This window comes from Salvia splendens, chromosome 7 (assembly GCF_004379255.2).
Source record: "Salvia splendens isolate huo1 chromosome 7, SspV2, whole genome shotgun sequence".
NCBI classification, from domain to species: domain Eukaryota; kingdom Viridiplantae; phylum Streptophyta; class Magnoliopsida; order Lamiales; family Lamiaceae; genus Salvia; species Salvia splendens.
Genome location: NC_056038.1, coordinates 5874386 through 5901231, shown reverse-complemented (window position 1 = coordinate 5901231; position 26846 = coordinate 5874386). Strand labels below are relative to the sequence as shown.

General features: G+C 38.1%; 3 protein-coding genes and 1 pseudogene across 5 annotated transcripts; 2 read left to right on the top strand and 2 right to left on the bottom strand.

Annotated features, from left to right (window-relative positions):
- Window positions 1-5918: 5918 nt before the first annotated feature.
- Window positions 5919-10309, bottom strand: LOC121742731 (GTPase LSG1-1-like). 3 transcript variants are annotated; one of them, XM_042135971.1, is made up of 8 exons: window positions 9969-10309; window positions 9540-9641; window positions 9373-9459; window positions 8841-8934; window positions 8223-8279; window positions 7873-7952; window positions 6639-7786; window positions 5919-6120 (listed from the first exon to the last, which is right to left on the bottom strand). In XM_042135971.1, exons 1-7 carry the CDS (start codon window positions 10187-10189, stop codon window positions 6658-6660), a joined length of 1770 nt encoding a protein of 589 aa, XP_041991905.1. In that variant the 5' UTR covers window positions 10190-10309; the 3' UTR covers window positions 5919-6120; window positions 6639-6657. The 3 variants fall into 3 exon arrangements, with proteins under 3 accessions (XP_041991905.1, XP_041991906.1, XP_041991904.1); XM_042135972.1 differs by having other exon boundaries at window positions 5919-6115; XM_042135970.1 differs by lacking the exon at window positions 5919-6120 and having other exon boundaries at window positions 6500-7786.
- Window positions 10310-11130: 821 nt separating this feature from the next.
- Window positions 11131-15350, top strand: LOC121741835 (outer envelope protein 39, chloroplastic-like). Its single transcript, XM_042134762.1, has 11 exons — window positions 11131-11319; window positions 11391-11457; window positions 11534-11575; window positions 11652-11796; window positions 12236-12394; window positions 12499-12569; window positions 12655-12733; window positions 12829-12944; window positions 13397-13544; window positions 14454-14523; window positions 15127-15350. Exons 1-11 carry the CDS (start codon window positions 11286-11288, stop codon window positions 15279-15281), a joined length of 1086 nt encoding a protein of 361 aa, XP_041990696.1. The 5' UTR covers window positions 11131-11285; the 3' UTR covers window positions 15282-15350.
- Window positions 15351-15498: 148 nt separating this feature from the next.
- LOC121741834 lies at window positions 15499-19661 on the bottom strand (annotated as a pseudogene).
- A 3045-nt stretch (window positions 19662-22706) lies between these two features.
- LOC121741110 (E3 ubiquitin-protein ligase PUB22-like) lies at window positions 22707-24042 on the top strand. Its single transcript, XM_042133803.1, has one exon. The coding sequence runs from the start codon at window positions 22714-22716 to the stop codon at window positions 23659-23661; it is 948 nt and encodes a 315-aa protein (XP_041989737.1). The 5' UTR covers window positions 22707-22713; the 3' UTR covers window positions 23662-24042.
- The last annotated feature ends 2804 nt before the right edge of the window (window positions 24043-26846 follow it).

Sequence of the window (26846 nt, the reverse complement as noted above, 5' to 3'; positions counted from 1 at the left end):
GGTAAGGCCATCCACAACGCTGTCTCTATACCGTCTCTTAAACCGTCTCTTAACTACTATTTGAGGGCCCCACTGTCCTTTTTTCCTCCATCTCTTAACTAAGAGACGGAACCTGCAACGCTCCGTCTCTTAACCGTCTCTATACCGTCTCTTAATTACTATTCATTCAATTTAATTTATAATTTTTTTTTAAAACCCAATTCAATTTAAACAAACACACTTTATTAAAATTAAAACAAAAAAAAACACACAAAATAAAAAAATTAAAAAAAAAACACAAAATAAAAAAACACACAAAATATAAAAAAAACTAATCGGAAGGGCTAATCATCCTCCGGAGGCGGTCGAGGTTGAGGGGGAGTCGGAAGGCCAAGTTGTGCTGCCATATGCACAATTCCGTTCCACCAGGCCGCGAATTGGGAGTGCGAGAAGCGGGAAGTGTCCGCCATTGTGGCGGTCATGTACGCCACCATAAGTGTGTCCGAGCCTCCTCCCGAGCCCGATCCTGAGGCCGACTGGCTTGATTCGCCTCGGCCCTTCCTTGCTCTAGCCGCTTTCGCCGCCTTCGTCCCTTGCGGCCGACGGCGCCCACTCGCGGATCCTCCTGCAGCGCCGACTGTACCCGCAAACTCCTGGGATTCAACATCATGTTGGCTGATGCCTTCAGCAGTGTCACCACCAGACGCACCAGCACTAGACGAGTATAGGCCACTCGCCGTATGCTTCGTGCGCTTCGAGGTTGAGCCCGAGCTGGAGCGGAAACCGCCGGCCCATCGTTCCTCGTCCTTGATGGCGCGCCAAACATCAACAAATCTGAATTGATGTCCCTCGTCCTGGTAGTAGGCGCGCAAAGCGGACGTCAAAATGTCGGTGGCCGTGGCGCCGCTTTGGTAGCGCGCCTCTTCCGCCGAGTAGATGCCACAGAATTTTTTGACCTGTCGGTCGACTCGGTCAAAGTGACAGCGGATCATTTTAACTGTGCGCTTGCGGGAGCGGTTCGGCTTTATTTGGTGGTAGACCTCGACAACCTTTTCCCAGAAACACTTCCGGGTTTGTTGATTCCCGACGATGGGATCGTACGAGACCGTGATCCAGGCGTTGTACACCGCCATCGTTTCGAGGTTGTTGTACGGATGTCGGCCAAGATCCTCTTCCTCTTCTTCCTCCTCGTCCTCGCCCGTCTGGGGTTGTACACTGCCTCGGCCACCTCCACTGCCTCGGCCACCTCCACCGCCTCGCCCACTTCCACCGCCTCGGCCTACTCCCGGCGTGGGATCAACTGGAAAATCCTCCCGGATCTGGGATAATCCCTGCGAAAACCGCGGGACGTTGGGACGAACATATGCATCAAGGTCAAAATTGGGTGGTTGGTACCCCCCCCCCCCCGGCGTCGCCGAACCCTGGGTCCCCGGCGTTGACGAACCTCCACCGCCCAATGTGTTGATCATGTTCTCCCAATCGCCGAATGAGTTGAGATCCCACCCGCCGGAGCCGGAGCCGCCATAGTTGCCCTCGCCGTCGCCGGACATCTTGAGTTGGGTTATGAAAATTTCAGCGAAAATTTGAGAGAAAATTTAGATGATAGGAAGAATAGATGTGTAGTTGTGTGTAAATGAGGATGGGTTTAGGAGTATTTATAGAGTAAAAAATTTAATAAAAAACAAAAAAATATAAAAAAAAACAAAAAAACGGTAATAATACCGTTACAAAATTTTTTTTTTATTTAAATTCGAATTTTTTTTAAAAAATTATTTATTGCGTCAGCACGTGACGACGCCCACTCGCGGGCCGGCGAGTGGGCGTCACGCACGACGCCGGGCTGCGCCACGTCGCCTAGGCGCGTGGCGAGACAGCTCGTCTCGTGGCTCGCCGAGGCGAGACGCGCGACGAGACGCGCGACGAGACGGGACGAGATGGAGGCTGCAACGCGTCTCGCCGGGGTCTCGTCTCGCTGAGACGAGACGCGAGACGCCGGCGAGACCCGTTGTGGATGGTCTAAGGCCATCCACAACGCTGTCTCTATACCGTCTCTTAACTACTATTTGAGCACTATTTGAGGGCCCCACTGTCCTTTTTTCCTCCATCTCTTAACTAAGAGACGGAACCTGCAACGCTCCGTCTCTTAACCGTCTCTATACCGTCTCTTAATTACTATTCATTCAATTTAATTTATAATTTTTTTTAAAACCCAATTCAATTTAAACAAACACACTTTATTAAAATTAAAACAATATTACAACTTAACATTAAAAAAAACGAAGACATAATTAAAATTCTAAAAAAATAAAAATGACATAATTTAATCTTCTCCGCCAAAGTTTTCCCAAATGTGCTCAATTAGATCCTCTTGGAGTTGGGTGTGGGCGCTAGAGTCGCGTGTCCTTGCCCGAATAGCCAACCGTTCTTGTATAGATGGATGCGCTCCACTTCGCGGCGGACTACTTGCGGTTGAGCTTCCGGGGGATTCGGGGTCGAACCAATTTCCGGCATCGGGTCCTTCGTCTCGGACAATCATGTTGTGCAAGATTATGCACGTATACATGATGTCGACCATGCTCTCCATGAACCACGAACGAGCCGGGTAATATTACCGTAATATTACCGTTTAAAAAATGAAAATAATATTTAACGGTAATATTACCGTTTGAAAAAAATTTTTTTATTAAAAATCGATTTTTTTTTAAAAAAAATGAATTATTGCGTCATCAGTGACGACGCCCACTCGCGGGCCAGCGAGTGGGCGTCACGCACGCATGGGGACGTGCCACGTGTCCCTGGCGCGTGGCGAGACAGCTCGTCTCGTGTCTCTCCGAGACGAGCTACGCGACGAGACGGTCGCGAGCTGGAGACGAGATGGGCGCTGCAATGCGTCTCGCGGGGGTCTCGTCTCTCCGAGACGAGACGCGAGCCCGGCGCGAGACGCGTTGTGGATGGTCTAAATCCCTTCTTAGTACAACCATCATTCCACACTGTACAACCCTCTATATTTCCATGTTTTTCCTGTCGCTTTCAAAATTACATTTCGATTTCAAATATGCTGAATAATGGATAAATATCTAAACTATCACTTTGTGGTGATTTTTGTTTCAATCCTAGATTCCTAGATGTAATTAAAAGATACCATTTTTCCTAATTATTTTGTTTCACTAATAACTTTCTACCTATCCTAATAATAGATATTGAGAGAGGATGAGGGACTATATCTATATGTGAGCAACATATGAGCGATTACTGATGTGTCAAGTTAATTTTCATAAATCTCTCCCTTTTATTTGTAAACCCGCTGCTATCACGATTGTTAAGGCAACTGGAAAATCTGAATATATTCTCCTTTGTATGAAGTGTGTTTGTTCAATATTTATGTTGGATATTCTTCATGTTTTATGTATTTATTATTGAATAATGTAATTGTGATTTTCCTAAACAAATTGTTTGTATATGAAATATATGTGTCTGAACATGTATGGTAATATCAAATAGCATTATTCGTTTACTTTCATTTGTTGAAAATAAATGTAAGTGAATATATTTATTCAGCTATATTTTGTACGCATGGGGCATGCCAACGACAAGAGAGCACCTCATGATAAATGTATTTTTTTTTTAAATAAATTGATTCAACGGGAATAATTTTGTAAATAATCAGAAGATATATCTAATTTTTCTCTTACAAATGAAATGACATAAAAAAATATTGCAAAAATTTAACTGAACAAAACAAATAATGGTCCTTACAATAGAATATCAATTATAAAAGACACCTTGAATGAAAGTATATCTACCATTTTTCAAAGGCCATCTTTAATAATAAACGAAGACACATTAAAAGACAAGGACAACATAGAAAGATTTGTAGGAGTATAAGTGAAAAGGGTCCAACAACTATTAATTGGAGGCTTAATGCTTTTATCCAAACACAACTAATTTATGTGGACCATGCTAAATTGATCATGCTAATAGGCAGTTCTTAAGCTCTATGATCTCTATCTTACTTATTTATTCTTCACTTTTAGTTGAAGCATTTATTCGTTATTTATTACCCTAGGTTTGTGGTGCAACCATAATTGATGCTTTCAAATTAGTCTCCCCAAGTTGTTGAATTTTGTCAAATTTGTTTCAAATCTAGATAAAAATATTACTCCAATTGATCGTAATAATGAATCAGAATTTTAAAAAAAACACTCAATTCTATAATGTTTTGGTCTTTGGCCAGGCACCGGCAATATTGCCCTAAGGGATATGAGTATCCACAACAACGATAAATTTTTTTTTGGAAGTAGAGATATTGATTTTTGAAAAAATGGAACGGAAATAGTATGTCTAAATTTTTATTAGATATAAATTTAAGAGTGGTGCTAAATGGTCATATTATGGCCAGCCATAATTTGTCTTTTAGCTAAAATTAAATGAGTTCACTTAATAATTAACTCACCTTAAAAGTATCAAAACTCTTAAGACAACTCTACCCCCTACTTTAGTTTATAAAGTAAGTACTTTATATTCATCCATCCAACAATGTTTTTATTATTTTTAGAAGATATTTACGTTTTATTAGAGTACTTTATATACTTTTGCTTTTTATTCAGATGTTTATTTAAAATAATATTACTCGACATATACTGTAATCTTAAGAAATATTTTTATCATTACTATTATTATTTTTATTTTTATAAATTAAGTATGACGAAAAAGCTATCATAAATTCATAATTTAGTTATAACTTAATATTAAGTTTCAATACTATGTTGTCATAATATTTCACAATCTAATAATCGTATATCATAGTACACTATAATATATTATTATTAGATTATAATACACCTTAGTGTTTAATACATAAATTATTGATAGGCTCGTAAATTGTGATGCTAAATGTAGAGAGAATGCTAAATAATAATGATTAGAAATAGACAAATAAAAAGGTAAGTCAAAATAAATTGTGCATAAATTATTATGGAGAGAGAATGTTGTAAATTTAAATTTGAAGTAAAAAAATGAGAAAAGGGTAATTAAGTAAAATTATCTTAGCACTAACTATTATTATTAATTTATTGCATTCACTTTAATAATTATTTACAAAAATGTCATTGTGTGGCTGGCCACATTATGGCCACATAGCATTACTCTAAATTTAACTAGGATATGAATTCAAAAAGTTTTCTATTTTCTCTTACTAAGTTCCATATGAATTATTAATTTTTAATTAATTCAAGTATACGTAAAACATAAGAAAGAAATAAAAAAAATTAAGATATGAAAGTCGTGAATAATGGAAGAGGATGAATAAATAAGAGAAATGTTTGTGGGATCAACTACACCTTTAATTTGCATGCTCAAACTGCTCTTCCACACAACTACATTCCTGATTAATCCAAATATCTACATCAATTGATGGGTTAAATATTTCAGCTTTATCATTTATGTGGCTATTATAGCCTTTATATATTTAGCATGCATTTGAAAATAAAATAAAAACAAAAAATTATCCTAGACCTCTATTTAAAAATAACCTCCACTTAAAGAATACTACTCCAAAGATATTCTTCTATATTATAGTTGAATTTTTTTATTTTTACAGGAGCAATACACAAGAAAAGTTATATGGAATTTGGGTGAAAGACGACTAGAAATATATATTACTATCGCAATTGTTAGAGAAATAAATAAAACACGATAGAAACACACATTTTAGATCATTTTTTTTTGTCATATAACTCCAACATAGATGAGTTATCTATTCTACCAGACTACCCGTTACAAAATTTACAGTTTCAACTAGCTAGGTTGCAAGGGGAACAATTTCCAAAACCCTGATAATTCATCGTATCCATATAACAAACCCTCTTTTGATATAATCCATCGACACGAGGAGATGCATCTACCGTAATCTCTATTAGCATCATACGCATCAAAACGGTACCAATGCAGGTTGTCCCACTGCACCTCACAGTAGAACAAAGTCGTACTCACAAAATTGACACTGAAACTCCATTCCATGGCCTCGCCTGCCTCCAAGATCCGGTGGCTGAGGTCGTCCTCCTTTGATCGGCAGTGCACGCTCAGCCGCTGCCCCGACTCCAGCTCGTTTATCACTTGGACGTGGACTCTTGCATCACTACTCTTTGTTGAACAAAGTAGAACAAAGATTGTTAATGCGCCAACAATTTTGATATTCACAACTAATTTGGTGGCATGCATTTTCAAATTTAGGAGATGGGATGTGGGATTTGCTTTGCAAATATCACCCTTTTATATAGTAGAGTTTGAAGGAGCAAAGAAGATGAACTAGCTACTTATCTTGACAAGATGTTTGATTTTTCCTTTTACAAGTAATGTGTGACAAACACAAAGGCAATGCATATTTTTTTTAAAATTTTTGCAAATGAGTTAGTATGTTTTTCTCCAGAAATGTAGTCTAATAAATTAAATTACAAGTTGCACATTTTTTCGTTACACAGTAAGTGATTGGATATTTATACCACAACAAATGAAGCATTTCCCACAAATAAGTACTACTACTACTAATTAGTAAAAAGTAAGAAACCAGAAGTCACCAGTGAAAGTGAGTTTATATATCACACAAAACAAAACAAGGTCAAAATTTAGTAAAGAATAATGGGGTAGGAGAAGTATCTTACAAGAAGAGCGACCCCCTTTTTAAGCAATAACAGGGCCTCTTCCACTTGCTGGCTTTTGGACTACCCTGACTACCGCCATCCCGTCTCCATCGTTGTCTTTTACCCGCCACGTCCTATCCTTCTTTCTTTGGGGCTTCTTATGCTGTTTATGAGGTTTAGTTTCCCTTTTCTTAACAGCAGTCTTGGCAGAAGTCAACCCATTGTCGATGTCGAAAGAATTCAGATCACTCAGCTCGTGCTCCAGACCAGCTGCAGCTTCATCTGCAGCAACTGGAGGGTCTTCATCGGCAGATAGGTCTGATTCATGTGGCGCGCTGTGTTCGGTTGCATCCTCGCCATCATCTTCATCATTTGATATATCTGGTGGCATTTCATAATGGGGAAGTTTCCCATCGATGTAATCCTTGAGCATCAGGCGTGAAGCTTTGGTCTCATCTGGTAGTCCACTTGAGGCTACATACCCACGAGAGGCACAGTATGCTCTTAGAAGCTCTGCTGCCAAAGGGGGCCGTGATTGTAGCTCGTACGACTTGGGTTTTGGCAATTTGATTTTGTAGACGCTCTCAATAACGGATCTTGGCACTCGATCTGCAACCACCTGCACAGCCGCACGGTGCTCTGTCAAGCGATCGATAGGCAAGACCCCAGATGCAATCATCTCGTATCTTGAACTAGTGAAGGATGGAAACACAAGTCCTGGGCAATCACAGAGAGTAAGTTTCTCAGATATTATCAATGTCTGGAAATGTTTGGTCTTCCCAGGAGTTGAGGTTACACCGGTCCTCTTCTCTCCCACCAAAGCATTTATTGTGGAACTCTTTCCTACGTTGGGATATCCAACAAATCCGACAACTACATTGCGAGGCGGTGCGTGCTCGGAAACACTTTCATCATGAGAATGCACGTCTGACAAGTCCTCGTCAGTGGACTTAGATCGGCTTCTCATTAAGACAATATTCTCAGCTTCAGCTTGCAGCCGCGCAAGTAGCTCATCTCTACCATATACTTTCGTTCCAGAATTAGCTAAGTCTTGCTGGGTACCAACGGACAAACTGAGCTCCTTCCCCTCTAAAGCAGCAGTCGCAGCTTTAGCCGACCAGAAAAGAAAGAGAATACCATGTTCATGGAAGTAATTAGCCCATTGTTCCCTACACAAAATTCATGCAACAAATCTTCAAAGGACTAAAGAGTGGAAAATTCAGGGAATCAACACAAGCACTGTAATAATACCAACCTAACAGAGAATGGCAGAAGATCTGCCTTGTTCACAAGGAGTAAAGTGTTCTTGTGTTCATCAATCTCTCGTGCATATGCCTATAGTTTAGTAACATCCATGCCAGGTTAGAACATTTACTCAAAATATTAGTACAGTAAAATGCAAAAAATGTCAGCGAGCTTTCTGAAAATAAGTAGAGAAGACACGCGTCTAGTAGAGATTGTTCTTGAGCAGCAGTTAAAGCCAGTGCTATTCAATTCAGCACTTTTTTTAATGTTGATGACTCATCCAATAGAAAATCTAGAGAATTATATTACAAATTCACAAGAAGAAACAAACATTTAATTTTATCAAGCTTGCAATAATACCTCTAAATCGGGGCAACGGTAGAAAAGCGGGTCTCTTGCATCAACAACCATCACTATCTTCAAGGACAAACAATTGAAAAGGGGTCAGCAAACAGCAGTAATTATTAGCATGGTATAATAAGAAAGTGAAACATTTTACTTCTTTTGATTCTAGGCAAACAATTCAATTTTTCGCTTCGAAGCCCATCTTCATTAGATTGCACATCACTCTAGGCATTTATCATCTTAAAACCCACAGATATGAGAAGTTACTTGAGACAATAGGAAGTTGTATACTTATTAAAAAATGCGACGCATTCTCATTTGAGTTAAATACTTTGTGCCTATTGATTCAGCACGTATTTGATATATTCATGCACATTCGCGGTTAACATTGTTATTTCTTCTTATTCCAAATAACCGTGAAGAAAGAAATACTTGAAAGTGGCAACTAGCAATCAAGATAGACTCATTATAGTACTTTTTTTTTGTGAGAATCTTAAGAATATAGTGCAACTCCTCTCATCTTCAAGCACTTAGCTAAGTATGTAAGTTTGATACAATTAAATGGCATATTAAGGCAGTATAACCATTCATAAAATTCAGAAAAGAGCAGCATTTTAGAATCTATTGTCTCACCAGGTCACTGCGTTCAAGCACTCTCCAAAGCTGTCTCCAAATATCCAGATTTTTCTCAAATGGAGTAAGAACTAGATTCTCATTGTCCTCGAGCCTGCCATGAAAAGAGTATAAGCGCTAGCAAATAAAAAAATCAACAACATATTAACTTCATAAACGTAATGCACATTACAAGACTTCGAGAGTGGCCCTATTTCAACCAGAGAAAGCTATCAAGAGGCTTAAAACACCAGGAAATGTCTACATGTATAATTGGGGCATGCCACATATGTATGATTAACTTCTCCAAAAAAAGTCTACTATCTCAACTAGAAAACAGTCAAACACATAAATCAGACATAAAATAACCTAAATAAGATTGTGTCAGAATTCAAGAGGAAATGATGATTATAATATTATAATAAATAGGAGTATAAAGGAATGATAAGAAACCACAAACACAATAAGATATGAACAGTTGAACACCATATCATCATGGACCATGAATACACTGCACAAATCCTATTTGTGTTATTATCTCCCAAATGCTGACCTTGCAAGACTGCGGCGCCACTCTAGAAATGCTCGTTTTTCATTATCGTCAAGCTCTTCAACGGACATTTTAGCATTCCATGGTGGCCTGGATAAGACATTTTAGCATTAAACCCTGCACAAACAAAGGACAACAAAACAAAATTTAGACGACAGAACAAATCATACCTTCGAGGAATACGGAGACTGCTGGCGTGCAAAGCTTCCTCCCTCTTCTGTTGCTCTTTTCTTTCTTCTGGTGTCATATCAATTGTGCTGGAAGCAGAATCCCTGAAAGAAGACACACAGACATAATTAAAAAGCACAAACATATAAAAGAAGAAGAAAAGAAAAAACTCAGAGAAAATGACCAAACAACAATAATTTAGCTCAATTAGTGACTATAAGAATAACTGAAAGGCGTGAAAATTAACGCAACCAACAATGCAACTACTAAATCACTTTTAAGTTGTTGTCAAAATTCCACAGCAGTAATTTTGATTACCCATCAAGGAAAATGAAGAATGAACAACTCGACAAAGTTAACAATTGAAACAAACTAATGAACTCCTCCAGAGCGCAAAAACCTAGTTGGAAAGTAGAGAAAGGGAATCTCACAAATTGATGGGGAATTGGCCGGGATTGAGAGAAGAGTAAAGGCGGTGAGCTTCGTCGGCCTGTTCGATGACGGCTTCGATGTCACTGACCTCAGTCACCGATTCGAGAACCTTCTTGTGCTGGGTTCGGTATAACTTGCCTTTCTCCTTGGTCTCCCTTATCATCTGATTGTGGTGCTTCACTAAAGCTCGTCCGAGGACGATTTTCTCTCCCTTGGGCATCTTGATCCTTTCTCTGAGACTGGCTGGCTGTAGGCCGGAGAGGATGGCCGGGCGAGCAGTGACGGTGGTGGCGGAGGGCTTCCCAAATCCCAAATTGATATTAGTGGCTTTGCAGTATTACCTAATTATACTCTTTGATAAATTAAATTTATTTCTCCATTTCTCTCATTGACAATTTGGCTTAAAAAAATCACAACAACAGTATAATTATTAGCTGGTTCAAACTAAATCATTTAGAGATTAAAATTCGTAAAAATAATTTAAAATGAAAAATCGTAAAAATATAAAACAACAAGGCCTCTCTTAAGTTGGCTTCAAGTGACTCAATCATCACTTCGTGCATCTTTCATCTCAAATGTATCCTTCATTAGTTTCTTCAAGTGACTAATCTCGAGCGTGCAAATACCGGTAGAGTCAGCCACATGATCTAGAGAAGGGTTGGGTGGGATGGGGGTGGTTCAGTGCTCGGACCCATCGGAGCCTTCCCTTTCTCTTCGACATGTTGATGAGGGTTCAATCTTTCGTCGCGTTGAGGTCGATAGATGCACCTCCTCATTCCTAGAGTTTTGGAAGAATTTTTTTTTAAATAAAAAATAAAAAGAAATAAATAATGCTAATATTATTATTATTGTTATTATACTTCCCACAAAAGTCTTGCACTTTTTTTTAGTACGCTTTCATTTAATTTTAAAAACTATTTTCTCCGACAAAGTGGAATCCACTTTTCATTAACAATACTACTAGTTTAGTTATTCTTTTTTTTTCCTATTTATTAATTTACCAATTATGCTCCACTATAATAATAATCTAGCCCAATGGTGGAAAAGCCCAGAAGAAAAAGATCCGAAGTGAAAGGAACGTTACAAGGCCAACACAGTCCACGTGCGATTTCAATCCCCTCCTCTCAAAGCAAGAGATAAATTCCTCACAAAACACGATTTTATGCCTTCTTCTCTTTCCCTTCCAACGCCTTTTATTAACGGCCAATTTCTCAGCCCAAGATTTCTCCATTTTCCCAGTTTATTGCCTTTGAAATACTATCAAGATTTTAGTTTGATTGGCGGATAGGCAAAGAAGGCCGTGATATGGTAATTGGATGGGAGCACAGAAAAGCATTCACGCCGGCAATGGTGACTCTTCCCTCATCTCTTCAGATCACTGGACCACCTCTTTAATTTTTTCTCATTCTCATTTTGTGTAGCCAAGGTAGATTTCAATGTTGATTTCACACACAAACTATGCGCTGCCTTGATGCTGCCTTCTCTCAGGTTTGATTTTCTTCTGTGTGAGTTTTCTCCTTAATTTTTCTGTTTTATGATTATTTCATTCGCTTGTGTGAAACAGAAATGCGGGTGGATGGAGTCCACTTTCACTCGTTATTGGGAGGTAATTTTATTGTTCTTTCTACTTTATGATGAAAATAATCTGGTTTCTTGTATTGAACTGTTTCACCTCTCGACAGCCTTTGCATAAAGCATCCAAATCTATTTGGAAAGAGTGAGAAGCTTGATGTATTGTGGGATAAAGGACTCTGTGATTCCAATATATTGGTTACTTACCGGAAGCCAAGACCGGAGTGGCTTTCGCAGCATGCCTTCATTATTCAGGTTGCTATCTTATTTTCTTGGATTCTTGGCCGTTGAACCCATTTTTGTGTTAAATTATTTCTTTAAGCTTACTTTTTAATAAAGATAATTTATAGGAGTATTTGATGTGAAAGTCAAAGTTGATTTCTGCATTCTCTTCTCTTCACTATTAATTGATCACTAACATGAAGTTTGGTTCTTAGAGAGGACTTTATTTGTAAGTACTTAAAATTATAAACTAAAATAGGACTTGGTATTGAAAGAAACATATGCATTGATATACTTGTAATGAATGTCTTAGTGGGTTGTGCTCCATGGATCTGGTTCAAGCATATGAGCTAGAGAGTGATATAAATATTCAACGACAGGGATTTTATATACTTGTAAAAGCTTCACTTTTGATTTATCAAGAATTTTCTACCAAATATGGATCTAATTTAACAATAACATTGCTCTCCAGCACTCCATTTCCCCCGAGATAGGAATTCATGGCATCCCGGTTGAAAACCTTTCTCGTTCAGCAAGTGGAGGTGTCAATCTTAGTCGTTTATCTGCTGGTGTAGACCTAAGTGAGCCTGCAAGCTCCAATTGGAGCAGTAAAACCAGTATCAAGTTTGAGGTGTGTCTCGTACTATCACTGAAAGTTACTAGGTTCTATTGATCTGCATTTCTGCGTCCAAATATTTGTTTCTTTTCTCACATGAACTGAGAAACTCAATTCAGCATGTTCGTCCTGTTAATGATGATGGGCGGTCTATTAGCAGAGATCTTCATGGTTTTCCAGTGACTTGCAGGTAGGTTAAACAACTACTGATCATTTCCGTCAGTCTTTTTTCTTTCCATGACTGATGAATTTTCTGCTTGATACTTGTTCCCCAGTGGCGATTATCATGATAGTATGGTAGTGCTCAAACAGGAATCTCGCTTTGCCAAAGCAACTGATCACAGCTTTACTCGAGTAAATACATATTTTGCCACCAATATAAGTATTATGCAATTTTGTACAATTTTTTAGTCAGTGTCTTGATGTTTTCTACATGAAATTCTATGTAGTTTAGCGTGCAAATTGAACAAGGGATTCCAATTCTTTCCAAGTGGCTAATCTTTAACCGATTCAAGTTTGCTGCTTCAAGGGGTATACGGCTTGGGCCTGCATTTTTCTTGACAAGGTGATCAATACTTGTGGCATATGAGTTGGTATTCAAATTGAGAAGTTGAAGGTGAAGTTAACAATGGAGAACTGGAAGAAGAAAACTTTGTCTTCCACCCATTTATTAGTAAACTTTATTTGATGAAAAACACTAAGACACCAAAATAGCATGGTGGTGTTAAAACCATACTAGAGACCTCAACGCTCACACTCACACACACACACACACACACACCCAAAAGTCCACTGTTGCTTAAGAATTTGGAATATGATATTGTTCTTTAACAAGGAAGAACTTGATTCTGCCAAAGTTCTGAATAGGAAGTTTGATTTGAGTTGTACTTTCTTAATAACTCTTATTCCAGAAAACCATCTCTATGTACCACATATGGTATTTCTATTAGTAATGATCTGTCTCTAATAACTAATGTCTACTAATGTTTCTTTTCACTTGCAACTTCACTGTTACAGCCTCACAGGCGGCTCGATCGTAGGAGACATAGCTCCTTATCAAGCCTTTTCCATAGGAGGACAAGGTAGTGTAAGGGGCTATGGTGACGGGGCTGTTGGATCTGGCAGATCATGCCTAGTTGCTAACAGTGAATTGACACTGCCACTGGTATGGTATCTTGTAATTTTATCAGAAGAAGTTAATCTGCACTCTTTTGTTCTTCACCTTTACCGTGACATCATTCTTTTTCGCTTAAAGTCTTGATAAGGATCCAGATATATAAAAGAAATCAAATTACTGCTGAAGATTGAAAGTTTAATTTAGGTTGCTGCTTTTGTGACAAAGAAACACAGACGTAGCACTATATAAGCTCTAGAAAGTCCTGCCTATTAAAGAGCATAGATTTTTTGTTAGATCAAGCATTAATTTTTGTGTGTGAAGGAGTAACATTAAGCTTGATAATTGAAGTTTCTACATACTGATACTCAAGTTTCCAAAAGTTAAAGAGGTTTTATTGGATGTCTAGTTGACTAAAGAACTAGTGAAAATTACTTGCCATGTATAGCCCCTATGGTAGTAGTCTAGCAGCAATTGGTTTGGCAAGATGATTTATAATGGACCAGGAGTGGTGAGATTTTGGTTCAGATGAGTCTAGCTTAGTTGTGCCTTGTTTAGTATTTCAGATCTGAAGTTTATTGGTATTGTTACTTTGTATGATGGGATGGTCTATTCACAGTTGGGTGATACAGTGCTCATAGCTTAACTGATAAACAGGCCCCACCCAAAAAAGCAAAAACAAAATAAAGAGAAGAAACAAAAAAGAGAGATGAACTTTGCCAACTGAAATATGAGACATTGGTATACCATTGATTTTTTCTAATCTACACTCGAGTAGACGCTGCTTAAGCTTAACACAAAAATTATTCTTACGCCCTTTAGTTCATGCGATTTGCTGTAATTGTTTGTGAACAAGATCAGCCTGGTGTCAATTTAGGTTTGAATGCATTCATATAAGGCAGCTAAAGATTTATTTTCTATTTTCTCGCGAGCTTATTAATCCCCTCTCCCCTCTCTCAGAGCTCAATGCTTGAAGGTGCTGTTTTCTTAGACTGTGGATCTGATTTGGGCTCTGGCCGTCATGTCCCTGGTTAGTTTCAACTGGCTAACTTATCTTCAACATTGCTATACTCTCATTAAGACTTTAAGCTGACTGCTGGCATCTGATTTTACTGTTTTTCATTTTGTCTCTGTTGAAATATAGAAATCATGAGATATGGATTGTTGCTATGATTATTCATATTGAAATTTTGAAACATATTTATGGGGTTTCAGTGGGCAATACTATTTTGGTGGAAATGAAGAAAAAAACACTGCAAATTGGTTAATTAGATTTGGAGATTCATCTAGAATGTTCCTAATGTTATCTTTGCTCTCATCATTTGATTGGGAAATGGATATAATACATTTATGTAAGTGTTATTTTCTGAAGAATATGTGCATCTCAAATTCTTGGGGCGTTGTCTGATTAGAAAAAGATCATCTGTGCCCACTGCTAATTGATAGCCTTGGAACTCTGTTTATTCAATATATAAGCTTCCCTGTGTGCTCTTCATCTTTATGAATGATCTTGTGAACATCCTTCTATTCTTGTGTTATTTTCCTTCCCATTGCGATCTATTCTTTTGCATAACTTGCATCCATGCCGTGTAAACTAAACAGTAAACACTCATCATTTTTGTTCCTTTTTCAGGAAACCCATCTCTCAGGCATGGTAAACCAGGCAGCGGTGTTGGTCTGGGATACGGGCTTCGATTAAAATCTCACTTAGGACACTTGCAGGTCGACCTTGCTATGAATTCTTTTAAACAGAAAACTGTGTATTTTGGGTTCAGTAACGTTTCGTGATGAATTCTTAAGCCACATATTGGGTGCAGAAGATTAATATTCAAATACTAGCAGATTAGATATTTTTTTCTATTTTTCCCATTTCTAGATTTTATTAGGTTGATAATCGTGATTTCATTATTTTTCACTTGACTTGTAGAAAGCTAATAGTATTTCCGATAATAAATCATATATACAGATTGACAATCGTCTTTTATATACAATAGGAGGAAAACTGTATTAGAAATAATACAATATAGTTTACGCAGACAAACTATCTAAATACATATACTCTTACAACATATACATATGAATCTCAAGGCAAGGCAAAGGCAACAACAATCAATCTATTGACAGAAACAAACAACGATGCAGCTGTAAACAATGCTAATTAACCAATAAATACACATTTTCCGCTAAACAGTGACACTACATTCTTATTCTGCAACAACTCTGTCACTCATCACAAGCAATGTGCTCTTTACATACAATCTACACCAGCAGTAGATGGTTGAGGAACTTGTGCCATTCCTAATGATCACTTTGTCGCCTAAGTTTAGAGGACTTGGCATCAAGCCCGTTCGGCTTGACTTTGTCCTTTACGGGGTTTGTGGCACTAGGGGACCTTCTAACACTAGTTTTATTGAGTGGCTTTACTGGTTGGGCCACTTGCCCCAGTCCTGTTGATATTCGACTGCACATTAGGAAACAGTTCAGAATATAATGGGGAGAGAGGGAGAGAGAGACTGACCACTAGCAGGGAGAGATAACCGCTTCTTTCCTTGTCTATCCGTGTGAGTGAGCCTCTCTTTCGGATTACTATGTGATCTTGAAACAACCTTATGTGATGATGTGGCTTCCTCAACCAAGTCTTCAACAACTGTTTTAGGCGCGGAGGAAAGTGTGAATGCTGTTTCTTGCACATTGAGTGACTTGTTGGGTGAAGAACTGCAGCCTTCGGAGTTGGAAGCAGCTCTTTTTTCATTGGAAAAAATGGTGTTATTACTAGAACGTGAATTATCCTTCCCGTTAGCAAGTTTCTTTCCTGTGGAATTGAATTGAGTTGCAGCTGCATTCTTCATATCGGCTGGTCCATCCTCAGAAATATTGACACCATCTTTGAGATTAATATCTAGAAACCGGTTTTCCCATGGGCGCACTGCCATCCATCTCTCTAACCAATTCCAGCCCCAGTTGCTTTTATCAGGTTCAAAGCCAGAACGTGTAACGTTCTGTCTTGACCCGGCTTGCCACTGCATCACAGTAATTCTACTTGAGGCATATTTCAAGGTGACAACCTAGCTTTACATATACATGTTAAAAAAATGCTAGCTGCACTATAATAAAAAAAATTATGACAAACAAACAATAAAACCATCTTCCAAGTTTAATTACTCCCTCCGTCCCCCATTTTGTCCATTTTGTGTTGGGCACGAGTTTTAAGAAATGTAAAGTAAAGTGGGTTGAAAAGGTTATTGGAATGTGGGACCTACTTAACATTTATGGTAAAAAATGAAAGTGGACGATAAATGGGGGACGGAGGGAGTACAAAGTTTGACAAAAAAATTCCATTTATTTTGAAACAGGAAAATAAAATTACTACTACATCTTTAAGTTTAACTCAGACCCTGCTTAGAAGAGAAAAACTAGACCTTCTTCTGGATTTGGACAACAGGGCCAAGAAAGGCAAGGTAAACCATATCCTTCTTTCTTATCTTGATTTACTTATATAATAAATAAATCCCCAACATATTTTAAAGAAAAAGTAAAGAGATATAAACAACAGTTTTCAGAGAATAAAGAACAAGAAAGAATTGGTGCGACATGTTACAATTATTATCTTTTATATTATAGTACTCCAGCAATATTCAATTATCTGCACATTATATAATGGCTGCATTTTGTTTTTTTTTTCAGTAATAAAATGGTCAAGCTACATACGAACTGAGTATAATAGAATGCGTACCTGGTTAGCTAAAGCATAGGCCATTGCTCTTTCACGTTTTGCAGCTGCTTCCTTCCTTTTCAACAACTTGGCTTGAATTTGTTCAACAGATCCAAGACTATCACACCACCCTTCCTAGTTTGCAGTCAAAAGATGGAGATAAATCTTAAGCAAGGGGGTTCTAAAAAATGCAGTAGTGAGTTAGCTAACAAAAATAATTGTTTTTATCTAGAGCTAGATTACTTCAATTTCTTTAACATGAGCCTCGTGTTCAAATTGTTGCTGGAGTTTCTGCTGCACTGTCTGAGTCTCTAATGCGATGTGAACACGCCTAGCTCGGACACGAGCTTGAACTCTGACTAAAGCTTGCATGCATCGGAGTGTAATGGCAGCTTGCTTTCTTACAGCATGACCCCTGACAAGAGCTTGAAGCCTCACTAATCCTTTCAAAGCACGCAAAGCTCGTCTTGCCTGATAGACAAAGGAACAGTTTGCGAAGGAATAAATGCAATGCGTAATCTTGCTATTAAAGATTGGACCTGCATTTCTGCCCAATTACCAGAAATCCTTTGAAGGCTGTCTGGATGTGTATTGCTGCCCATTCTTCTCCAATATTCTGTTGAATTTGAGGCATATTTTGAACCTGAAGTGAAGTAGACAGGGAGCTAGCTGATTCTGAGACCGATTGGAAATTTGTTGCTTTGGTTTCATCAATTGATGTGACCCCATTTTGATTGAACTTATTTTCAAGTACATGACTATCAATCTCAATGGAGTGTTTTCTTCGGTGGCGACTTTTGCCAGTACTCCCAGATCTCTAATGTTTGAAAAATTCAAGATTGTAGTTATGAAATGTTGATCAAATTTTATACCATTAGGAACCAATCTACATGTAACTATTTTAAAAGGCCAAAAGATTTTAAGAGGTCTAAGCATAAAGATACAGCCTTAATTCAAGAATGAAAATTTTGAATTGACACACATGGATCAAATATAAAAATAAATATGTGCATATCTATGCATATATACATGCATACAAAAAGAAATATGTTTAGGGATTTTAATTGAACTTGATGCTTCCGATCAATGGTAGGACTCAGGAGTACATGCTGGGTGGATCCGTGGAGGAAGCAATGCATGGTTCAACTGGCAAGCAGGTGGCTTTTAAAATGGATGTGAGAGGTGGAAAGAGAAAGGCAAACATTCAGAACGAAAAAGTATTTCCTTTTAGACACATCTTCTTTGATCTGATCAAGAAAGTCAAAATATGAATCATTTTTCCAACAAGAACAGGATCCAAGAAGTTTCTGAAGTATAAAGGTGGACTATGCAGATAACATATTAACTAGTACTCCATATAACAAAATGAAGTTAACATCAATTACTCAACATATAGGGCTACTAAAAGTTTCTCCACTAATGAGCAGTGAGATTGTCCTTGTGCAGCTTTTCCCTAAGACCACGTAAACTAGCTTAAAATATCAAGAATCCAGAAAATAAACAACAGAATTCAGACAATTCAAAGAAAGGAACCGTATCGGTGGTGTATAGGGGAGTATAATCACAGGACATAACCTACATTTTCATCAATCTCGAAAGATTGTGATTTAGCAGATTTCTTCAAACCAAGCAGTGTTCCCATTTCTTTGGTGCACCCATTTCTGTCAGTCCTGGTACAAGGAAGTTATAAGAAGATCATAATTTGCCACTTCCGTGAAACCCACTTCCCCATCTCCACTGTTACAGCCCATAGACGAAACAACGCAAGGAATTTAACAGCCTAATTATGCTTAGACTACACAGACTAATTACATTAAATGTGAGCTCCTCATATCCATAATAAATATGATTGCGGTATTCCCCTTAGCCATAGAAAGAAGCAGAAATTCCCACAGAAATTCTTAACGCACCAAACCAGTCTGGAAGGAGCACACTTAAACAAATGTAGTAAAACTTATTTTCGGTAAATCAGCTTAAAATCCCAAAAATAAAACCAAAAAGCTTCCATATTTCAAACCTGATTTTCTTTCCTAAACTTGCGGCAGATAATCAGAACATCGCAAACAACAAATAAACAGAAAAACCAATGTCAATCCATCAACAGTTACAGAGCCAAACAATAGCCACAATGTACCCAAATTCCCTTCAATCTTTTCCAGTACGATCCTCAGAACACAGAAAAAAACAGCTCCCCAATCAAAACTAACCACAAAAGGTGCTACATTTCCAACTACGAGTACTCGGCGGCACGCTGATTGACTGAATCGAAGTCAAATCCTCCGAGCACGACGGAATTGAGAAGGGGAAGAGATTTACCTTTGTAGCGAAGCACGAAATCGGGCAGGAGTTAGAATCAAGGAGAAATTACGGCGAAAACATGGTGAAATGAGTGTTGAATTAAGAGATCTGAAATCCAAATTTGGAAGTGGTAGACAGTTTCATCAGCGCTGAGAGTTTGCTGTTTAGAGCATCCACAACCATGCTCTTGCCAACGGCACGGTTGTAGGCCCGAGCGGTACTATTCATGCCTGCTCTCTGGCAAGAGCACAACATCCACAACTGTGCTCTTCTGCAAGGACGAGCACAATTAATATAAAATTCAATTAAACAATAACATTTCCATAATATTAAAATCCATTTAAAAACCATAATAAATATTACAAATTACAAATAAAATTAAAAAATACATAATTAAAATCCTAAAAATTAAAAATTACATAATTAAAATCCTAAAAATTAAAAATTACATAATTAAACTCCTAATAAGACTACGCATCCGGCGGGATCAACCCCAATTGTTTTTGGAGACCTTTTATCATGGTCTCGTGTGTTTCAAGTTGCGTGGGGGTCATAGATGACCTATCGGCCATATTGAGTTGGCTTAAGAGCATCCACAGCGAGTTGTTCGGGGGTGGAGGTGGCACATAGGGAGCGGGAGCGGCTTCGGGAGTGGCTTCGGGAGTCGAGCCGCGATGACGGTTGGCCGCCGCCTTCTTCCTTTCTTGGGGGCGGCGTTGGGAACCGCTCGGTCCAGCGTCGGGGCTACCCAAGTTAGCTCCGGCGAGTTGGCTAGCCACTTCTTCCGAGCCGGAGTCGGATTGGGCTACCGACCTTGATCGTTTGGAGGAGCCGCTAGAGGAGGATGTTATGCCTCCCTTATACTTCGGGTGCGTCCGCGTCTCCTGCCAAATGTTAAGATATTTGAACGACTTACCGTTCATGGATTGGTAGGTGCTCAGCGCGGCGGTGATGATGTCGACCTCGCTTCGGCCGCTCCCGGCATTCCAGGACTCCTGGATGAAATAGCCATTGAACTTGCCAATTTCTTCGTTGGCTCGGCCGATGCAGTTGCGCACCATACTCTCGTTGCGCTCGATCGTTCCGGGCGGCCGGTTTGCATTGTACCGGCTAGAGACGCTCCACCAAAAGTGATCGCCGGATTGGTTCGTTCCAACCACCGCATCTTCGGAGATTTCCAAGTACGCCTTGAACAATCTTTCCATCTCCGCCGGTGAGTACAGTGTGCGGACACCGGCGCAAGATGGAGGAATCGGCATTTGGGAAGGGGCGCGATGCCTAGGCTCCGGTGTCCACCCGTAGCGCCCTTCGGAGGCACCTTCGTCGTCGATTGGGTATGGACGATAGCCACTCGGAACGGCCGAATCTTGGGTTTGAGGAGGGGCCGAATATTCCGTTTCCGGACTAGGAAACGGTTGTGAACCGAACCATTCGGGGTTCCAACCGTGGGAGCCCGAAGGGTTATCGTCTTGGCCGGACATAGTGATGTTGTAGGGTATGAGAGAATGAAGATGAAAATGGATATGAGAGAATGGAGATGAGAATGGATATTGGAGAATGATGATGAGAGTTGTGTAGTTTGATGTGAATTTTTGGGGTGAAATTGGGGGTATTTATAGATGAAAGTGTGTATTTTTGTGGTAAAAAAAATGAAAAAAAAATTAAAAAGGTGTAAAAAACGGTTATAAACGGATATATTTTTTTGGGCAAGTGAAAATTTTTTTTTAATCGGTTTTTTTTAATAAAAAACCGATTTTTTTAAAAAAAAATTAAAAAAAGTTTAAACACAACGGCTATGCCGTTGACGAATGGGAGCGCGACACGTGTGCGTCCGCTGGCACGGACGTGCTCGATACATCGAGCAGCGCCGTGCCAGCGGCGCGGCTGCAGCGGCGACGGTCCTTCGCCTTGCCAACGGCGCGGACGGCGGTGGCGAAAGTCGCCACCGCCGCGGATGCTCTTATCCTTTCTATCTAAGTTGACGGGTTTTGAATTTTTATTTTTGTTATTTTCACTAATTAATTTTTACTCACTCCTTTCATCCCACCTTATTGGGATATTTTTCACCTAATTTATTTGGAATTATTATTTGATTAATTAATTGCTAAAGGCTAAAGCCATATCCAGTCATCTACATAAATCCAAATCTATTTTTCAATAAACATCAAATTAATTACTGATTTTACTCCAGTTATTTATACTACTATATTTTTTCGAATATGCCTATATAGTATATCCAAATTAGATATTGACTCCATAAATATTTTATCAATAAATCATATGGAAAAATACAATAAGATTTGCTTATATATTAAATAAATACGGTAATGTATTTGTTAAGATGATGGTATGGAGATACTATTAGAGCTTTTCGACCTTTATTTTGAGTTTAAGTATCATTAAATTTTTGGATTTGAGTCTTGACTAAGTGCACAAATGAACTAATGTGCTAAAAAAATTGTTAACTTCAAAAAAATGCTGAAAATTATTTGCACAAAGATTTAGAATTTCTTACATAAGGCTTGTTATACAATACATTTCTCCAAAAATAGAAATACTATTCTCAACTGGATCAAGCACCCCTTCTATGAAAAAATGCCATGAAAGGCCCCTCCTTCAATTTTCAAAATCAAAGTTTTGTCTCTTTGTTCAATTCAAACACAATACAATACTCGACAATTAAGGCTCGTTACAAAAAAAATAACACTTTGAACTTGAATAATACAGCTAGTCTTCACCAAACTGTCTTAACTATTTTCTTAAATAATAGCAATAGATTTGAAAAGGCTAGATAGTCAAAATGACCCTCATTGTGGGCACAATCCAACACCGACGTGGTTGCTTTTTTCCCCATAAATATAAAAAGTCTAATTTCTTAGTAGTATTTCTTTATCTCTTGTTGAGTTTGGAAAAAGTCCACCATCAACTTCCCCTCTCTCATTTGAATTCAAGCATGATAAATGGCTTCACCATTATTTCTCAACTTGCAAAAGTATGCCTAAATTTGCATTATATACAAGTATATTATTATTATTATTATTATTATTATTATTATTATTATTATTATTATCCCAATCCTACTCTTACCACAATCTCCACCGCTCAATCTCTCAAGGTTGCTAGAAAATTCAATTCAACCCTTTCCTATAAAAATACTACCACTACTATTATCATACTAATTAAATTGAAGTACTCTTCAAGTTTCCATCAATGGAGGAAATAGAAACCCCATGCTACTTCCTCTGCCCCATCTCAATGGAGGCGATGATCGATCCGGTCACCGTCTCCACCGGCATCACCTACGACCGCCACAGCATCGAAAAATGGCTATCCTCTTCCAAAACCCCCACCTGTCCCGTCACCAAACAGCCCCTAAACCCCTCCGCCGCCGCCCTCACCCCCAACCACACTCTCCGCCGCCTCATCCACACCTGGCCCCACCCCAAACCCTCCCAAATCGAACCCTCCGATTCAGATTTAAAGTCCTTCTTCACCGCCAATACTAGCATTCTCGAAACACTGATCCAACAATTAACAAACGGCGACACCGGAGCCCGAGCAAGCGCGATAACCCTAATCGGAAAGGCCTACGCAGTGGCCGACCCGATCCACCTGATCGGGGCGGGGAAGGAGGTGTTCGTTGAAGCGGTGAGGATGATTAAGGAGGGGGTTTCTAAAAAGGCGGCGGTGATGCTGGTGGTGGAGCTTTGCCCGTGGGGAAGGAACCGGGTGAAGGCGGTGGAGGCTGGGGCCGTGGCGGCGGTGGTGGAGATGCTGCTGGAGAGCGGGGAGAGAAGGGAGTGCGAGCTAGGGATGGCGGTACTGGAGCAGGTGTGCAGGTGCGCGGAGGGGCGGGCGGAGCTGCTGAAGCACGGGGCGGGATTGGCGGTGGTGTCGAAGAAGATACTTAGGGTTTCGGGGGTGGTTAGTGATAGGGGGGTGAGGATTTTGGGGCTGATTTTGCGGTATTCGGAGAATTCTAGGGTTTTAGAGGAGATGGTGGAGGTCGGGGTGGTTGCTAAGTTGTGCTTGGTGTTGCAGGTAGTGGCTAGTCACAAGACTAAAGAGAGGATTAGGGAGATTTTGAGATTGCATTCTAGGGTTTGGAAGGAATCTTCATGTATACCACCTCATTTGCTTTCTTTTTATCCATCTTAGTCATCTCATGCCAAACATACATGGGATGTTTCCTTTCTTAACCTCATTGACAAGTAGCGAAGCCAGGAAATAATATAAGTGCATCAACGGAATTTTTATACGATCCTCACTCTCTGTGTTACTAAATGTGTGCGCTCGAGAGTCTACTATGATGTGATCTTTAAATTTTTATTCATTTAACTATAAAAAAAGGTGTGCACTACTTCTTACTTATACCTAGAGAGCTGTGTAGAATTGACTTACACTATGAGTTTATACATGCTAGAAAGTTTGATTGTTATAGTTTCATTATAGTAATGTTTATGAAGGAGAAGTGAATGTCAAGACAGCTTTCTCTGCGGAGGATGTAATGCATGTGATCTGTATATTATGCACAATAAATAGTGGTGGAGCTTTAAATAGCCATGCGTAAACATTCATACCATATAACTAGCAAACTTCTACTAGAGTCCAGAATATTTTAGTCAATCTCTAGTTGATAAAATGGGATTTTAATAATTTTGTTTCAGTCGGCGGTGTGTGAAAATAGCAATGTATTTAAATATTTAATGTAACTATGTGAGTTCATATTCATAAATATACACCTGATGTAGCAAGATCTGCATGCCATGCAAGTAGAACCGATTTTGTTGATTTAGGTAATATATATATATGGGCCATGCTTGGTGCCAGAGCGCCATCTATATATATGATTAATTATATATATATTCATGTTATATTGCGATCAAATTTGATGGTATTAATTTTGACCCCCTCCTTTCACCATTTAGAATAACAAAATTACTTATCCAAATATATATAAAGGAAACAAGATCACTACAAAATCGATATAAATCAAGAAATGTGAGTTTCAACATATATGCCCCCACATGTATGAAAATAAGTCACTTACCCCTTAAAAGACATCTTAAGAGGGTATTCAATTATCTATAAGAGAGACATGGTTTTTTTTATATAGAAAAGACATGATCAGTATCAACTCAATTTGAGACAATAATTGTGGGTTTTAACACGCCCACACATATGATCCAAAATATACACTTTTACACTTGAAACAAAGAAATCTAGCATCAACTTGGATATATCAACTTTGATACCATTCCAAAATGTTACTCCTTTTTCTATAATCTTAAATGGTCTCATAAAAAAGAAGTGTGGATGATTACTCAACAAGTAGCTGGACCGTACGCATTAGAAATTAATATTGATGTATAATAAAACCACCTATAGTTACGTTGGGCAAGGGCGGGCCCATCAATCTATTCAAGTTCTTCTTAGAAAGTTGTTACATCATAAAAATAAAGTGCTAACAACTAGCTAGGTTGGACTTTTAATAGATATTAAATATTTCAGCGACGCTATGGAAATAGTAGCAACTTGTCCGGATAGAACTATTATGATATTTTATTGAAAATTAGATTCAATTAAAGTCCCAACATATATAGATGGAATATCAAAATTATCACGATATTTGAAAGTATTCATTATTGTGCAAATATAATCTCAATAACCACAGATTTTAGGTCCTTAGCTTATTGTTCCTTCAGAAGAAGACGTTTAGATATTTTCTTTGTGCTTGTAAATTAAATATCGATTTATATCGCTAGTTTGGTTGGAGAACGATTATTTGAGAATTTAGATATTTTCTTTGGTTGAAAAATCGATTAATATATAGGTTGGTTGGAGAACTATTATTTGGGAATGCATGTTTAATTTTTAAGAAATTGTATGCCACACAAAAAAATTAAAATTTATATTATAAGTATACAAAATTAAAGACACAATTACATGTGTTTGGAAAAAAAAATTTGGGGGCACAAAAAAAGTGTTCGTTGAAGACACAATTGTCCACTACACCTTAATCTTTTATTTTTCCGAGACGCTTCCATCCCTTAATTTTAGTTGCTATACCAAGATAGAAGACATTTTCTAAAGTGTGGATGTATTTAGAAATACAACTTAACATTCTATATAAGATTGTGCTAGTGAGAATCGGCTACAGAATTTGGACAAATTCATTCCAGGAATAATCAGTGAGGAAAATGCAACTTATAACACCAACCAAACAACAAGCTTGCCACAATCAAATAAAAAGAACAACTGCCTGCACCAACACAAAAGAAAATGAGAAAAAAAAAATCAACAAACATCACTTGAGATTTAGGTGCATGACTACATTTTTGTGTTTATCCTATTTTCCTGGTTTTCGTCTACTACTTTTTACAACTTTGTTTGTATCTCTACGATAGTTCTGTAATTCTATTGCATTTTGTTTTTGTTTATGTTTTGAATGCTTTTGTAGAAAAAAAATGGGAAAAAGTGGATTGAGACCTTGCTCACTTTTAGCCCAAAAACTTAAAAAGTATAGTTGAAATTCGAAAATCATTGAAAGCTATGCTAGTGAGACAACTCTGACCACCAAATCCATGCTTTTGGGAAGAATATATATTTGACTAATTTAAAATACTTTGAATTGGTCATTTCAATTAAATTTATGGCTCGACAAAATCGTCCAATTATTGCATAAATGTCGATCATCCCGATAGTCATATCTATGTTCATACCAATAACATTAATATTGTAGAATTATTTATTCCAGAAATTAAATGTCATTTTTGGTACTGTATTATATATAGTGGTATTTTCACGATTGCACGATTCACTCTTGTGAGTTGTGATTTATTTTGATATTCTTTTTCATCAACGAAATTAATTTCAAGGAATAGGTCAAGATCAAATAGTCCAAGTTTTATAAACATGATTAAATGTCTCCAACTAGATGTTGCCCATGTTAATAATGGTTAGAATAAGACAATCACATTTAGTCAAACTGTTCTCGAATCCCATTAATTAATAATGTCTTAATTAGTTTAATAATTTATACCTTAACCAAATTCCGCATAGACTTAATTTTTATATTTTTATTTAGACTGTTCTTACGATTATATTTAGTAAACAATGCATAGTTTCATATACAATATTTCTATGAATTAGTTAGTAAAATATTTCTGAAACAACATATTACTGACCAAACATGAGAATTCATCCCAAAAAACTAGTCTATTAAAAAAAAGAGTTCATTTAGTTTATATACTCCACATCAGTTGTTCTCATAACCGATGTGGAAATTGAGTCCGTAACACACAATAGAAGAATGACTTCTCGTCAAATTTTAGAGTTGATTC

Bases quoted from the DNA above. Each gene is read 5' to 3' on its own strand.
- LOC121742731 (XM_042135971.1), bottom strand. From the start codon at position 10,189: ATGCCCAAGGGAGAGAAAATCGTCCTCGGACGAGCTTTAGTGAAGCAC. The intron at 9,460-9,539 runs GTATGATTTGTT...TGTCTTATCCAG, and splicing joins AGTCTCCGTATTCCTCGAAG to GCCACCATGGAATGCTAAAA. The intron at 7,787-7,872 runs GTTGGTATTATT...AATTTTGTGTAG, and splicing joins CTTCTGCCATTCTCTGTTAG to GGAACAATGGGCTAATTACT.
- LOC121741835 (XM_042134762.1), top strand. From the start codon at position 11,286: ATGGGAGCACAGAAAAGCATTCACGCCGGCAATG. The intron at 12,734-12,828 runs GTAAATACATAT...AATTCTATGTAG, and splicing joins CTGATCACAGCTTTACTCGA to TTTAGCGTGCAAATTGAACA. The intron at 14,524-15,126 runs GTTAGTTTCAAC...TTCCTTTTTCAG, and splicing joins CTCTGGCCGTCATGTCCCTG to GAAACCCATCTCTCAGGCAT.
- LOC121741110 (XM_042133803.1), top strand. From the start codon at position 22,714: ATGGAGGAAATAGAAACCCCATGCTACTTCCTCTGCCCCATCTCAATG.